Raw genomic sequence first — 17,756 nt, forward strand, 5'->3', positions numbered from 1 at the left:
CAAATTTCTAATGGAGAAACTAGGCGAATTGAAGGAAGAAATAGACAATAAAACCATACTAGTGGGAGACTTAAACCAACCATTATCAAATTTAGATAAATCAAATCAAAAAATAAATAAGAAAGAGGTAAAAGAAGTGAATGAAATCTTAGAAAAATTAGAATTAGTAGACATATGGAGAAAAATAAATAGGGATAAAAAGGAATACACCTTCTTCTCAGCACCACATGGCACATTCACAAAGATTGACCATACATTAGGTCACAGAAACATGAGACACAAATGCAGAAAAGCAGAAATAATGAATGCAGCCTTCTCAGATCACAAGGCAATAAAAATAATGATTAGTAATGGTACATGGAAAACCAAATCTAAAACCAATTGGAAATTAAACAATATGATACTCCAAAACCGTTTAGTTAAAGAAGAAATCATAGAAACAATTAATAATTTCATTGAGGAAAATGACAAAGGCGAAACATCCTTTCAAACCTTTGGGGATGCAGCCAAAGCAGTAATCAGAGGTAAATTCATATCCCTGAATGCTTATATTAACAAACAAGGGAGAGCAGAGATCAATCAATTGGAAATGCAAATGAAAAAACTCGAAAGCAATCAAATTAAAAACCCCCAGCAGAAAACCAAACTAGAAATCCTAAAAATTAAGGGAGAAATTAATAAAATCGAAAGTGATAGAACTATTGATTTAATAAATAAGACAAGAAGCTGGTACTTTGAAAAAACAAACAACATAGACAAAGTACTGGTCAATCTAATTAAAAAAAGGAAGGAAGAAAAGCACATTAACAGGATCAAAGATGAAAAGGGGGACAGCACCTCCGATGAAGATGAAATTAAGGCAATCATTAAAAATTACTTTGCCCAATTATATGGCAATAAATACACCAATTTAGGAGAAATGGATGAATATATACAAAAATACAAACTGCCTAGACTAACAGAAGAGGAAATAGAATTCTTAAATAATCCCATATCAGAAATTGAAATCCAACAAGCCATCAAAGAACTTCCTAAGAAAAAATCCCCAGGGCCTGATGGATTCACCAGTGAATTCTATCAAACATTCAGAGAACAGTTAATCCCAATACTATACAAACTATTTGACATAATAAGCAAAGAGGGAGTTCTACCAAACTCCTTTTACTACACAAACATGGTACTGATTCCAAAACCAGGCAGGTCCAAAACAGAGAAAGAAAACTATAGGCCAATCTCCCTAATGAATATAGATGCAAACATCTTAAATAGGATACTAGCAAAAAGACTCCAGCAAGTGATCAGAAGGATCATTCACCATGATCAAGTAGGATTCATACCAGGGATGCAGGGCTGGTTCAACATTAGGAAAACCATCCACATAATTGACCACATCAACAAGCAAACTAGCAAGAACCACATGATTATCTCAATAGATGCAGAAAAAGCATTTGATAAAATACAACACCCATTCCTATTAAAACACTAGAAAGCATAGGAATAGAAGGGTCATTCCTAAAAATAATAAACAGTATATATCTAAAACTATCAGCTAATATCATCTGCAATGGGGATAAACTAGATGCATTCCCAATAAGATCAGGAGTGAAACAAGGATGCCCATTATCACCTCTATTATTTGACATTGTACTAGAAACACTAGCAGTAGCAATTAGAGAAGATAAAGGAATTGAAGGCATCAAAATAGGCAAGGAGGAGACCAAGTTATCACTCTTTGCAGATGACATGATGGTCTACTTAAAGAATCCTAGAAATTCAACCAAAAAGCTAATTGAAATAATCAACAACTTTAGCAAAGTTGCAGGATACAAAATAAACCCACATAAATCATCAGCTTTTCTATATATCTCCAACACAGCTCAGCAGCAAGAATTAGAAAGAGAAATCCCATTCAAAATCACCTTAGACAAAATAAAATACCTAGGAATCTACCTCCCAAGACAAACACAGGAACTATATGAACACAACTACAAAACACTCGCCACACAACTAAAACTAGACTTGAGCAAATGGAAAAACATTAACTGCTCATGGATAGGACGAGCCAATATAATAAAAATGACCATCCTACCCAAACTTATTTATCTATTTAGTGCCATACCCATTGAACTACCAAAATAATTCTTCACTGATTTAGAAAAAACCATAACAAAGTTCATTTGGAAGTACAAAAGATCAAGGATATCCAGGGAAATAATGAAAAAAAAACACATATGATGGGGGCCTTGCAGTCCCTGACCTTAAACTATATTACAAAGCAGCAGTCATCAAAACAATTTGGTACTGGCTAAGAAACAGAAAGGAAGATCAGTGGAATAGACTGGGGGAAAGCGACCTCAGCAAGACAGTATACGATAAACCCAAAGATCCCAGCTTTTGGGACAAAAATCCACTATTCGACAAAAACTGCTGGGAAAATTGGAAGACAGTGTGGCAAAGATTAGGAATAGATCAACACCTCACACCCTACACCAAGATAAATTCAAAATGGGTGAGGGACTTAAACATAAAGAAGGAAACCATAAGTAAATTGGGTAAACACAGAATAGTATACATGTCAGACCTTTGTGAGGGGAAAGGCTTTAAAACCAAGCAAGACATAGAAAGAATCACAAAATGTAAAATAAATAATTTTGACTACATCAAACTAAAAAGCTTTTGTACAAACAAAACCAATGTAACTAAAATCAGAAGGGAAACAACAAATTGGGAAAAAATCTTCATAGAAACCTCTGACAAAGGTTTAATTACTCATATTTATAAAGAGCTAAATAAATTTTAGAAAAAATCCAGCCATTCTCCAATTGATAAATGGGCAAGGGACATGGATAGGCAGTTCTCAGATAAAGAAATCAAAACTATTAACAAGCACATGAAGAAGTGTTCTACATCTCTTATAATCAGAGAGATGCAAATCAAAACAACTCTGAGGTATCACCTCACACCTAGCAGATTGGCTAACATAACAGCAAAGGAAAGTAATGAATGCTGGAGGGGATGTGGCAAAGTAGGGACATTAATTCATTGCTGGTGGAGTTGTGAACTGATCCAACCATTCTGGAGGACAATTTGGAACTATGCCCAAAGGGCGACAAAAGAATATCTACCCTTTGACCCAGCCATAGCACTGCTGGGTCTGTACCCCAAAGAGATAATGGACAAAAAGACTTATACAAAAATATTCATAGCTGCGCTCTTTGTGGTGGCCAAAAACTGGAAAACGAGGGGATGCCCATCAATTGGGGAATGGCTGAGCAAATTGTGGTATATGTTGGTGATGGAATACTATTATGCTAAAAGGAATAATAAAGTGGAGAAGTTCCATGGAGACTGGAACAACCTCCAGGAAGTGATGCAGAGCGAGAGGAGCAGAACCAGGAGAACATTGTACACAGAGACTAATACACAGTGGTATAATCGAACGTAATGGACATCTCCATCAATGGCGGTGTAATGTCCCTGAACAATTTGCAGGGATCCAGGAGAAAAAAACACTATTCATAAGCAAAGGACAAACTATGGGAGTGGAAACACCGAGGAAAAGCAAATGCCTGACAACAGCGGTTGAGGGGACATGACAGAGGAGAGACTCTAAATGAACACTCTAATGCAAATATTAACAACAAAGCAATGGGTTCAAATCAAGAAAACATGTAATGCCCAGTGGATTTACGCGTCGGCTATGGGGGGTGGGGGGAGGAAAAGAAAATGATCTATGTCTTTAACGAATAATGCTTGGAAATGATCAAATAAAATATATTAAAATAAAAATAAAATAAAAAAAATGAGAGGGAGAGTTTTTACTTAAACCTTACTCTCAGGGAAATCAACTCTGAGAGGAAAGAACATCCAGATCCATTGGGATCTTGAATTCTATCTTACCCAACAAGGGAAGGGAGAAGGGAAAACCAAGGGGGGAGGGGGGAGGGAACACAAAAAAGGGAGGGAAGAAGAGGGAGGAGAGGCGGGAACAAAAAGGGAGGGACTAGAAAGGGAAACATATCAAGGGAGGGGACAAGGGAGACTGATTTAAATCACTGGACTAAAAGGTAGAGCTGAAGAAGAAAGGTCAGAACTAGGGAAGGATATCAAAATGCCAGGGAGTCCACAAGTGACAGTCATAACTTTGAACATGAATGGGATGAACTCACCCATAAAACGTAGATGAATAGCAGAATGGATTAGAATCAAAAACCCTACCATATGTTGTCTCCAAGAAACACACATGAGGTGGGTAGACACCCACAAGGTCAGAATTAAAGAATGGAGTAAGACCTTCTGGGCCTCAACTGATAGAAAGAAGGCAGGAGTGGCAATCATGATATCTGATAAAGCCAAAGCAAAAATAGACCTGATCAAAATGGATAGGGAAGGTAATTATATTTTGTTAAAAGGGACTTTAGATAATGAGGAAATATCACTAATCAACATGTATGCACCAAATAATATAGCACCCAAATTTCTAATGGAGAAACTAGGAGAATTGAAGGAAGAAATAGACAGTAAAACCATATTAGTAGGGGACTTGAACCAACCATTATCAAATTTAGATAAATCAAATCAAAAAATAAATAAGAAAGAGGTAAAAGAAGTGAATGAAATCTTAGAAAAATTAGAATTAGTAGACATATGGAGAAAAATAAATAGGGATAAAAAGGAATACACCTTCTTCTCAGCACCACATGGCACATTCACAAAGATTGACCATACATTAGGTCACAGAAACATGAGACACAAATGCAGAAAAGCAGAAATAATAAATGCAGCCTTTTCAGATCACAAGGCAATAAAAATACTGATCAGTGATGGTACATGGAAAACCAAATCAAAAACTAATTGGAAATTAAACAATATGATACTCCAAAATCGGTTAGTTAGAGAAGAAATAATAGAATCAATTAATAATTTCATCGAGGAAAATGACAATGGTGAGACATCCTTTCAAACCTTTTGGGATGCAGCCAAAGCGGTAATGAGAGGTAAATCCATATCCTTGAGTGCATATATTAACAAACTAGGAAGAGCAGAGATCAATCAATTGGTAATGCAAATAAAAAAACTCAAAAACGATCAAATTAAAAACCCCCAGCAGAAAACCAAACTAGAAATCCTAAAAATTAAGGGAGAAATTAATAAAATCGAAACTGATAGAACTATTGATTTAATAAATAAGACAAGAAGCTGGTACTTTGAAAAAACAAACAACATAGACAAAGTACTGGTCAATCTAATTAAAAAAAGGAAGGAAGAAAAGCACATTAACAGGATCAAAGATGAAAAGGGGGACATCACCTCCGATGAAGAGGAAATTAAGGCAATCATTAAAAATTACTTTGCCCAATTATATGGCAATAAATACACCAATTTAGGAGAAATGGATGAATATATACAAAAATACAAACTGCCTAGACTAACAGAAGAAGAAATAGAATTCTTAAATAATCCCATATCAGAAAATGAAATCCAACAAGCCATCAAAGAACTTCCTAAGAAAAAGCCTTTGATAAAATACAACACCCATTCCTATTAAAAACACTAGAAAGCATAGGAATAGAAGGATCATTCCTAAAAATAATGAACAGTATATATCTAAAACCATCAATTAATATCATCTGCAATAGGGATAAACTAGATGCATTCCCAATAAGATCAGGAGTGAAACAAGGATGCCCATTATCACCTCTACTATTTGACATTGTACTAGAAACACTAGCAGTAGCAATTAGAGAAGAAAAAGAAATTGAAGACATCAAAATAGGCAAGGAGGAGACCAAGTTATCACTCTTTGCAGATGACATGATGGTCTACTTAAAGAATCCTAGAGATTCAACCAAAAAGCTAATTGAAATAATCAACAACTTTAGCAAAGTTGCAGGATACAAAATAAACCCACATAAGTCATCAGCATTTCTATATATCTCCAACACAGCTCAGCAGCAAAAACTAGAAAGAGAAATCCCATTCAAAATCACCTTAGACAAAAATAAAATACCTAGGAATCTACCTCCCAAGACAAACACAGGAACTATATGAACACAACTACAAAACACTCTCCACAGAACTAAAACTAGACTTGAGCAATTGGAAAAACATTAACTGCTCATGGATAGGACGAGCCAATATAATAAAAATGACCATCCTACCCAAACTTATTTATCTATTTAGTGCCATACCCATTGAACTACCAAAATAATTCTTCACTGATTTAGAAAAAACCATAACAAAGTTCATTTGGAAGTACAAAAGATCAAGGATATCCAGGGAAATAATGAAAAAAAAACACATATGATGGGGGCCTTGCAGTCCCTGACCTTAAACTATATTACAAAGCAGCAGTCATCAAAACAATTTGGTACTGGCTAAGAGACAGAAAGGAGGATCAGTGGAATAGACTGGGGGAAAGCGACCTCAGCAAGACAGTATACGATAAACCCAAAGATCCCAGCTTTTGGGACAAAAATCCACTATTCCATAAAAACTGCTGGGAAAATTGGAAGACAGTGTGGCAAAGATTAGGAATTGATCAACACCTCACACCCTACACCAAGATAAATTCAAAATGGGTGAATGACTTAAACATAAAGAAGGAAACCATAAGTAAATTGGGTAAACACAGAATAGTATACATGTCAGATTTTTGGGAGGGGAAAGACTTTAAAACCAAGCAAGACATAGAAAGAACCACAAAATGTAAAATAAATAATTTTGACTACATCAAATTAAAAAGCTTTTGTACAAGCAAAACCAATGTAACTAAAATCAGAAGGGAAACAACAAATTGGGAGAAAATCTTCATAGAAACCTCTGACAAAGGTTTAATTACTCAAATTTATAAAGAGCTAAATAAATTTTAGAAAAAATCCAGCCATTCTCCAATTGATAAATGGGCAAGGGACATGGATAGGCAGTTTTCAGATAAAGAAATCTAAACTATTAATAAGCACATGAAGAAGTGTTCTAAATCTCTTATAACCAGAGAGATGCAAATCAAAACAACTCTGAGGTATCACCTCACACCTAGCAGATTGGCTAACATAACAAAGGAAAGTAATGAATGCTAGAGGGGATGTGGCAAAGTAGGGACATTAATTCATTGCTGGTAGAGTTGTGAACTGATCCAACCATTTCTGGAGGGCAATTTAGAACTATGCCCAAAGGGTAATAAAAGACTGTCTGCCCTTTGATCCAGCTATAGCACTGCTGGGTCTGTACCCAGATAATGGAGAAAAAGACTTGTACAAAAATATTCATAGCTGCGCTCTTTGTGGTGGCCAAAAATTGGAAAACGAGGGGATGCCCATCAATTGGGGAATGGCTGAATAAATTGTGGTATATGTTGGTGATGGAATACTATTGTGCAAAAAAGAATAATAAAGTGAAGGAATTCCATGGAAACTGGAACGACCTCCAGGAAATGATGCAGAGCAAGAGGAGCAGAACCAGGAGATCATTGTACACAGAGACTAATACACAGTGGTATAATCGAACGTAATGGACTTCTCCATTAGTGGCAGTATAATGTCCCTGAACATTCTGCAGGGATCTAGGAGAAAAAACACTATTCATAAGCAGAGGACAAACTGTAGGAGTAGAAACACCGAGGAAAAGCAACTGCCTGACTACAGCGGTTGAGGGGACATGACAGAGAAGAGACTCTAAGCAAACATTCTAATGCAAATATTAACAACATGGCAATGGGTTCGAATCAAGAACACATGTGATACCCAGTGGAATCCCGCGTCAGCTATGGGGGTGGGGGGGAGGAAAAGAAAATGATCTTTGTCTTTAATGAATAATGCTTGGAAATGATCAAATAAAATATTATAAAATTTAAAAAATAAAAAAAATAATAAAAATAAAAACATTTAGATCATTGACCAGTTAGAATTCATTGTCATGCACGGTATATATTATAAGGTATCAACACCATTCATTTTTTACCACAATCGCTTTTTCTCAAATTAAGAGGACAATAAGGAGAGGTTTTCCACTGGCATAATCAATGCCAGGTCACAACCAACTAAAATATTTGTCTAACACTAATGCATTGCTGGTGGAGTTGTGAATTGATCCAACCATTCTGGCAGGGAATTTGGAATTATGTCCAAAGGGCACTAAAAGATTGCATTCCCTTTGACCCAGCAATATCCCTACTAGGTTTTTATCACAAAGAATAAAAAAATGTGGATAGACCTGTTTGTAAAAAAAATATTTATAACTGCACTTCTAGTGGTAGCAAAAAATTGGAAAATGAGGGAATATCCCTCAATTGGGGAATGTCTGAACAAATTGTGGTATATGGTGGTGATGGAATACTATTGTGCTATAAAGAATGATGAACAAGATTTTTTCTTTAAGAACTGGAAAGCCCTACTTGAACTGATGTGGAGTGAAATAAGCATTACCAGGAAAGCATTATATACAGTAACTGAAATACTGTAGGACAATCAAATGTAATTGACTCTTCTACTAAAAGCAATGCAACGATCCAGGACAATTCTGAGGGACTTATGAGAAAGAATGCTATCAACATCTAGAAAAAGAAATGTGGGAGTAGAAATCCAAAGGATTTATGATTTATCAGTTTTTATTTGGGTGTATGATTTGGGGTTTGGGTTTTAAAAGATTATTCTATTAAAAATATGAATAATATGGAAATGAGTTTTTAATGATAATATATGTATAAGCCAGTGGAATTGCTTGTCCACTCCAGGAGGGGGCAGGGAAGAGGAGAGAGATAGAGAGAGAAGAATTATGTAACCATGGGAAAAAAATTAAAAATAAAATAAAATCCTTGTCTAAGTCATACTAAGAACTCTAATGAACGTTAAAGGTCATCTGATTTGGAATCCAAATTTTTAAAAAATGAATGTTAAATTTAATGTTAATTTATGTTATTTTTTAATTTTATGATTTATTTTATTATATTATTTTATTATTATTATTTTTTATTTATTAATACTATAATATATTATATTATATAAATTATATAAAATAATAATATAATTATAATTAATGTTAAATTAAAAAATGTTAACGTTGAAATATAAAATTAAAAAAACAGCATCTGAGTCACTCCTTTTACAGAAGCTAGAATTGAGATTCATTTGTCTAAGGTCACATAGTCTCTGATTTCAAGTGCCTCAGTACTTAATAGGAGAGATAAAACATTTATACAAATAAATACCATACAATTAAGAATTAAAGAAGTGAGGTACTAAACGAGTTCTCTGGAAGTGTAATAATTTGTGAACTTTGACATTGCATAATTATTTTCCTTGACTTCAGGTATAATTGTAATATAATTTGTGAGTAGTTTCCCCTTTCCCCTTTTTGGAGGCAAAAAAAAAAGGTTATTTAATCGACTATATAGGAATGTGAATGAATGATAAAAAAAAATCTTACTAGTTAGGAGGATTTAAGATTGACTTAAAGTGACTTGGGGATTTTAAATCTAAGCTTCTTTCAGTGCAATTATGTGGATGAATCAAAGACGGGTGGATAGTTGTGATTCTATTTTTGTTTTAGAGATATTGAGAGCAGCAAGAAGGACAGAGTGGAAAATTGGATAGTGATTGACTTCTAATCAGGAAGACCTGAGTTCAAATGCTTTCTGGAACAGTTACTAGCTATGTGATACTGGACAAGTAATTCAACCTCTGTTCATCTCAGTTTCTTCATCTGTAAAATGGACATTAGAATAGTACCTATCCCCCAGAGTCATTATAAGAATCAAATGAAATAAAACAAAAATATATAGAATGTTTTTCCAAATTTTGAAGAACTAGATATGTATTAGTTTTTGTTGTTGTTGTTATCAGAAAAAAAATCAAAGGCTAAACTAGGTGAACACCTAACAAAATGGAATCACCCAGTTCTGGAACAATGGATTGAGGGGTCCTATAGTCAAAAATTGAATTAAAAAATGAGGTTAGAGGGGGAATCTAGGTAGCTCAGTAGATTTGAGAGTCAGGGTTCAAAATCTGGTCTCAGACACTTCTAGTTGTATGACTCAATTCACTCCCCATTGCCTAGCCCTTACCAACACACAGTATTGATTCTAAGATGGAAGGTAAGGTTTTGTTTTGCTTTTTAAAATTGTTTCAGATCTGTGCAACCCTGGGTAAGTCACTTAAATTCTAACTACCCCATTCTTCATTTGTAAACTGAGAATAATAATAGTACCTACTTCCCAGGGTTGTTGTATCAAATAAGATAATATTTGTAAAATTCTTTGTAAACCTTAAATAACTAGATAAGTATTAGCTCTTCTTATTATTACAATCAACTGCATTTGACAGAACTTTCTCATGTGTACTTTTATTTGAAATTTTATTCCTACCATTTCTCAATACTGCCTTTCCTGTTTGTGAATAGATCCTTGAAACAAGTATACTTGAGACCTGTAGTCTCAACAATGATTGAGGTTAAAAAAAAAAGAGTGGGAAAAGTTTTGGAATTAGGCTCCAAAATATGGTGGTCGTAAGAGCCAGTTTACATGATCCTGGATTTCATATGTTGGGTTTCTAACCAAAGAAACTAAACAAACTCAGGAAAGAAGATCAAGAAATTTAGCCTGTTGGTATCAAGATTAGAGATCAATGAAGTTTATAAATCAGTGAAAGGAAAAAAATCTATGGGAGAAAGGCAAGATCCTTTGGGCTAGTTTTGAGAAGGATGTTATACCTTAGGAAAGCTGTCTATTATCAAGAGATTACTATTAGCTGGGAGAATCAGGGAAGATTTCACAGAAAAACTGGTGTTTGAAAAAAAAAAGGACTTGAAGAATGAACAGCAATCTAAAGATAGAGATGGTATGTAGATTTGGTCATGTTATTCTACTCAAAATCTTCAATAATTCCCTATTTTTTAATATGTTAGGTGAATTCCTATGCCTCCCTGAAAGCCTGTCATATCTGGCGACCATTCTAAATTTCTACACTTATTTAATACTATTCTTAAACCACTTTCTACTCTACCACAACTATTGCAATTACTGCCCCAATCCCCAAAGTGGACTACCAGAAGCCATGCCTGGAAAAGATTAAAACTTTAGCCCTGCAAGCCCTTAGAGTGTGCAGGCTCATCTTCATAATTTTTTCAGACTTTTTTTGGTTGCCATTTTCCACTTTGCCACCACATCTCTTTCCACATCTTGCTTTGAGTTTTACTCAAATCAATACCACCACTGCTTCTAGAAAAGTTTTACCTACCAACTGCTTTACTGTACAACTCACCATCTTCATAACTTCCCAGACCATAGCTTCTTTGGCTACCACTTTTCTCTGTGTATGGTATTCCCAATTAGTATGCATAGTGTCCCATATATAGATGTTTAATAATTACTTCTTGATTGATTAGCATATCTTCCTATTAAAGAAAACTAAATTCAATGAAACAAGAGATCATATTTTATATAAACACTCACTGATAACTAGTATAGTGCTAAGCACACAGCAGATGGCAAATAAATATTTGATGAACTGAACCCATACCAGTATGAATAAAGAAGACTAAAAAAAATCACTTGTGGTTGGAGAATGAGACTGGTTTAACTAGTATACTGAATTCTAAAAAGGAATAGTGGAAGATAATGTTAGAAAGTCATGTAGGACTAAACCATATAGTCAAATTAGTATTACAAGCATTTATTAAACACCTATTATTTTCCAGCCATGCATTATGTGCTATGTAAAATTCTTAGGATAAAATAAAAGCAAAAAAATAGAACTTTCTCTCAAGGACCCCGTAGTTTTATCAGGGAAATCCAGAAACAGAGATAAAGAGGAAGATAATTACAGACATGGAGTATAGTCAGTGGAAATACATGAAATTGGAACTTGGGAGTATATTGTGATAAAACAGCAAGAAGACTAGTATCACTGGATCACAGAATATGCAAAAGAGAGGAAAGGTGCAAGAAGCCAAGAAAGGAAGGGAGTGGATCACGTTATGAAGGGTTTTTAAAAAAGGCAAACAGAAAACTGTGGATACCAAGTTAAAAAGTTTTAACTTTATTTTCTAGGGAATGTTGAATAGTTGGTAGTTTGGGGGCAAGGAAGTGGCATGATCAGAGCTATACTTTAGGAAGAGGATACCATGAAGAGGATGAATACTACCATGAAGAGGATGAATTAGAGGCAGATGAGACTAGAAGCAGGAGATATTGATGTAGTCTCGGCAAGAAGTATTGAAAACTTGAACTAAGCCAATGGCAGTGGTAAATAAAAGACAAGGAAAGATTGGAGAAATAGTAAAAGAGTAGAACTAAGAGAAATTGGTGAATAGTTGTGGATGAAAAAGAGAGAAATGAGTCAAAGATGGCATGAGGGCATCCAAAACTATTTTTGTCTGCAAAAAATAGTGGTGCCATGAATAAAAATACAAAGATCAGGAAAAGCAATGCATCTAGACCACGAGAGAGAGGTTTAGGAAACAGATAAAGATTGTAAGGTTAAAACTCTAGTTCTGTATTAGATCAGCAAGGAAGAATATTCAGTGAGAGAAAAGAACTAAAAAGAAAAATCTTGGAGGAGTCCTAAATTTAGAAAACTAGAAAGTATAACACAAAAATGGAGCAGTGAAAGAGGAAGGAAGACAACCAGGAAAACATACTATCATGGAAAAAAAAGGGAGCAGAGTGTTTTGAAAAAGAACAGATGATCTGTTTACATTAAATATTGCTGACTAGTCATAGGGAAATAAAAACTGAGAAATGGCAATTGAATTTTATGATTATTTAATTATTGGTAATCACTAAGAGTAGATTCTAAAGGATCAGAAGCCAGATTACAGGGAATTGAGGGGTATATAGTAAAGAAGTTGTTAGAGGCAATCAGTGTTGGATGATCTTCTGTAATTGTTATGAAAGAAAATTTAATCACCTGATGCCAATCTGGTAATGAATATCTGAACTTAAATTAAAAAAAAAGTCTATTACATGTCTTGCTGGGATTTGTACTTTTAGGGCATAACCAAAAGCCATTTCTATGCCAAGGCATCAGAGTAGGCATTCATTTAGGATAAACATATTTAGGGGCGGGTCTTTAAGCTCAGGTGTTCCTGACTCATAACCAAGGTGAACCAAATCATCTAAAACCTTTATTAAAACAGCCCTGGTACTTTGAACCCCAAAGACTAGGGAACAACAATGTTACTCAGATCATAATCCCTGCTTCCAGCCTGAACCCTATGGTCGTCATCAAGGAGAGCAATCCTTGTGGAGAAGGGACCTACCGTCCTTGCCACTGACCACTTAAACTGATGACTAACTGCCACCAGTAACCAGCTAAGGCCACAGAACCCCAGGAAGAATAGCATCACCCAAATGCAGTCCAGATCCTGAAACTGTCATCTAAGGAAACAACTTTTCTGGAGATGTGACCTGACCTGTTCCTGAAGGTGGTCCAGTCTTTGCTTCATTAGCAGCTAAAGATGTTTAAGACTAGGAGAAGAAATTTCCTGCTACCAAAATCTTTGGCACTATCAAACGATTTAACATAAGAAATATGGTTTTATTAGTGTAAATGACTTTAAAGAAGATGGATTACCATCAGCTTTGCCACTCCCTCTAAGAACTTTGCAGCTTTTTAAATGACTTGCAGCGGAAACCTCCTATAATATTTTGACTCTCCCTATTTGAATATGATATGCATGAGAACAACACTTTTCCTATTTTCCTATTTGCATCTCTAGTACTTAGCAAAATACTTTATACACAGAAAGTGCTTAATAATTGCTTTCCCATTCATTTATTCATTCACTCATTCATCATAGATTTCAATTAGCCAGAATACTTAATAGGAAAGGAGAAAATAGGTGGATAAAAAAGAGAAATTATAAGGTGAAAAGATGGAAAACTGAAAGAGCTCATATCTGATGGTCTTGATCTCAGTAAATAAGAGTTCAGGTTGAGTTGTCTTAAGTTAAAAAGAAATTGAAAAAGGTCTAGAACAGTGTTTGTGGAAAATTCTATAGAAGAAAAGGATTACTGAATAAGTAATATTAAGATCCCACAGAGAGAGGACGGGGAAAGGAGACAGAGACAGACAGACAGACAGACACAGAGAGGCAGAGACAGAGGCAGAGACAGAGAGACAGAGAGATTATAAATTTGAAGTAGAATAAATGTGATTTTCAATAGAAGTACTTGGAAGTGCAGAAATAGGAGCAAAAAAAAATTATATTATGGAATTTACTCCCTACAGGTATAGCAGAAGGTAAAGGTCATGATGAGTTCTACTAAGCTAATCAGAATATAGTTGAAATAGCTGATCATTTCAGAAAAGAAGTTGAACAAAAGGAAGACAAGAAGCTAATGGAATGTGATTAGAGAGAGAGCTGAGTCATGAGGATCATAAGATCATGGACTGAAAGATAGAATGAACCTTAGAAGTTATTGAGTCCTGAGGTCTCAGTTTACAAATAATGAAAAAGAAGGAAAAAAAGAGGTCAAATGACTTACTCAAGATCACAAAGCAAATGAGGCAGGATTTGAATGCAGGTCTTTCTAACTGAATTCAATGCCCTACAGCGTCTGAACATAGCTTGTCTGTACATAGTTATTTGCATACTGGCTCTCACACTAGACTGTGAATTCTTAAAAAGCATGGATTGTTATTTTCTTTTCTTTGCATTCCCAGTACTTAATACATGTAATACATTCATTATGATATACATTATATTACATTGTCACATACATTATTTTATATTACATTACAATACATTAATACATACCTATAGTAGGTGCTTAAGTAATGTTTGTTGACCAACTGGTAAGAGCCTCTACAGAATAAGAATAGGAACTAGAGCTAAGGAAAATTATGGAAACTCACAATAATATACCATTTAAAGGCATATGCAAATTGCTTTCCTAACAATAACCTATGAGGCAGTAAGTATGAGTTTTATCTCTCTTGGTTATATAGTTGAAAAAAGTGAGGCTTTGTTAAATGGCTTTTCTGTAATCACATAGTTAAATGAAGCACGAATTGAACTCTGATTCCAAGTGGGAAATCAAGAAATGCTCTGAAAGTCCAACACCGTACAATATAATCTATGTGCCAAACACTTCAGCCCGTTTCTCATCATTACCCAAGTTTCTACTCAGACACCACTCCCTGCCAACTTAGTGCACCTGATAACTTTTTGCATCTACACTGGTGGAGATGATGTCCAGACAATAATTCACAGGGATTTCTTATTTATTCCTTGATATTTTTCTTGTTGTTTTTACTTATTAAAATTGTATTTCTAAGAATCAAAAGTGTAATGTGCTTGAGCTATTCTCAGAATAGTAAAAGAGCTGTGTTTTCCACAATCTAGCCTAAAAATGGGGGGTATAATTATTTGTTAAGACTTCTTAGCTATCTTTAATTTAATCATCTTTAAGATTTTCTGTGCCTGTGTCTATTTTATCAGATATGAGAATGTCCTACTACATCCTATGTATAGAGATTTCCCTTATTTTTCTGCCTCTTTTTCTCCCCTACGTTCCTGAGTTTCTTGGTTGTTCAAAGGAGACCATGTTAACTCCTTCACATTCTGTATCAAGAGTAATACCTTTCACAGACAAATAAAAATATTTGTTACAAAGACACATCAACATTTTAAGAGTAGTTGACATGCCTACCTGATCTGTTTTGTCTTTCCCCTCTGCTGTGTCCACAAACTCCAGAGGAACCTCTGCTCTGAAGTTCGAGAATGGGGGCTGCAGAATCTTCAGCACCAGACAAAGGTGACAGCTGCCTAACAATGCTACTGTGTGAATTGGGACAGTTGGCTCCTGGTTTGCATCGGATGACAGATGGTCTAGAGGTACCTGAGAAGAAAGAATTTTTATCAGTTTAAAAAAATTCCTGGAGGAAAAAACTAGAGCATATAAAAAAAAAAACCCAACTTGACAGTGAAATACATAGTGATATCTCATTCAAAAGAAGTGCAATAGCTGCAATAATCACTGGTTTATAATAGAATCCTAAGGAGAAATGATTGATTTTTACAAGGTAAGAGATTCCCAAGGCAGAATACGGTATGTTAGTGTGTAAATGGGTGCTCTTAGAGTTAGAATAACTTTGGTTAAAGTACTCTCTCTGATACATACTTGGTATGATTCCAGGTAATACCCTCTAATGGTCCCAGTCATCTTTCTAAGAATATAAATTACAAGATAGTTATAAACATGAACTGGAAAAGAGAGTTTCCAGACTGGGAACTTTCTATACTGATGAGATTACAAACCAAAATTAAGTCATCAGAAAAATGACATCATTAGACAAAAAAATTCACCAGCTATTTATTACACATTGTGAATTCTGGGTTGGTACTCCTGTTATTAGCCACATTTATCATGAATATCATGAATATGGGTTTTCCCATAGAAGAAATTTGTATATCAGAAGTTTTATCTTAGTCTTAGAAAAAAAGATTAATTATACTTATTGTGAAGATACAAATTATACAGCATGCTTATTCTATTATTTTCAAGGATAACTGTTGGATCCTATCTAACCTAACTGCTTCCAATTTCTTCCCTGCCAATCATTGGCAGAATAATCTTCTAAGATAACAATTCTATTGCAATACTTCAGAAATAGTCAATATAATTCCCAAACATCTACATGCAATGGTTTCTAACCTAGGTAAATTATGAACCTCTAATTGGCAATGTCATTACAGAGTCCCTAAATTAATCATTCAATCAATTAGCATTTAGTAAATACCTACTTTGTACCAGGAAGAGTGCTAGGTTTTGGGGATAAAAGACAAAAATAATTATTTTGTGCTCTCAAGGAGCATGTATTCTATCATGGGGAAGAGGAAAGGGAAAGAGGAGGCAACATGTACACATATAAAAATATAGAATAAAAATAAAAGGTAATTGGGTTAGGAAACAAACAGTTGTAGAAATGAAAGGCTTCATGCAAAAAGGGACAACTGATAGGAGTTTTGAATGAAAAAAAAAAAGATTGTAAGAAGTAAAGATATGAAAGGAGTTTGTTCCATGGCAGACAAATGGTTCAAAGTCAAGGAGATAGGAAATGGAATGCCAAGTACAAGGAACAACGAGAAAACCAAATTAGCTGGACTAGAGAATACAAGAAGGGCAATAAGGCATAACAAGGCTGGTATGTGAGACTGAGGTCATGAAAAGGGCTTTAAAAAATTAATTTAGTAGAAGAGTGACATGGTCAGATCCTTGATTTTTAAAAATTTCTTTAGTAGCCATATGGAGAATAGATTGGAATGTGGTGAGACTTGAGGGTGGGATACTAATCAAGAGACTTGTAACAGTCCAGGCAAGAGGTAATGTGAGCTTGAATTTCTGTATACACCATGATGCACATACAGTTTGACAGAATGCATTTTTTTATTTAAAAGTGGCTTTTATAATTTCAAGTTTTAGGGTAAGTATAGAATATACTTTATACAAATACAACTTTATTGTAAAGACCATGATATAGTACTACATTTTCCATATAAATTTATCTTCTGCTACTCTCTAATATGAATCTTTCATATGAACCAATGAAATCCCCAACTGTGATTCAAACATATGCTCATTATTAACTCAGACTTTGCTCAATATTATGGGCAAGGCCAAGCTCCTGTTTTTCAGACTTGAAATTAGAATGTAATAAAAAACCCTCGTGGGTCACAAAATAATAAAATAATCTTTCTAATGAAGTATTAAAAGTATATAATTACTAAAAAATAAATTATATTCTCCTTCTCCCTCT

At 34.6% G+C, this 17,756-nt stretch overlaps 1 protein-coding gene across 2 annotated transcripts in view; it reads right to left on the reverse strand.

The window, feature by feature from the left end:
* SLC35F4 (solute carrier family 35 member F4) overlaps positions 1-17,756 on the reverse strand; it is a 312,021-nt gene that overhangs the window by 49,539 nt on the left and 244,726 nt on the right. For both annotated transcript variants that reach the window (XM_001369008.4, XM_007472947.3), the window contains exon 2: positions 15,650-15,838. In XM_001369008.4, coding sequence (XP_001369045.1) covers positions 15,650-15,838 — 189 coding nt within the window. The remainder of the gene's footprint in view (positions 1-15,649; positions 15,839-17,756) is intronic.

Source organism: Monodelphis domestica, chromosome 1 (genome assembly GCF_027887165.1).
Source record: "Monodelphis domestica isolate mMonDom1 chromosome 1, mMonDom1.pri, whole genome shotgun sequence".
Lineage (NCBI taxonomy): Eukaryota > Metazoa > Chordata > Mammalia > Didelphimorphia > Didelphidae > Monodelphis > Monodelphis domestica.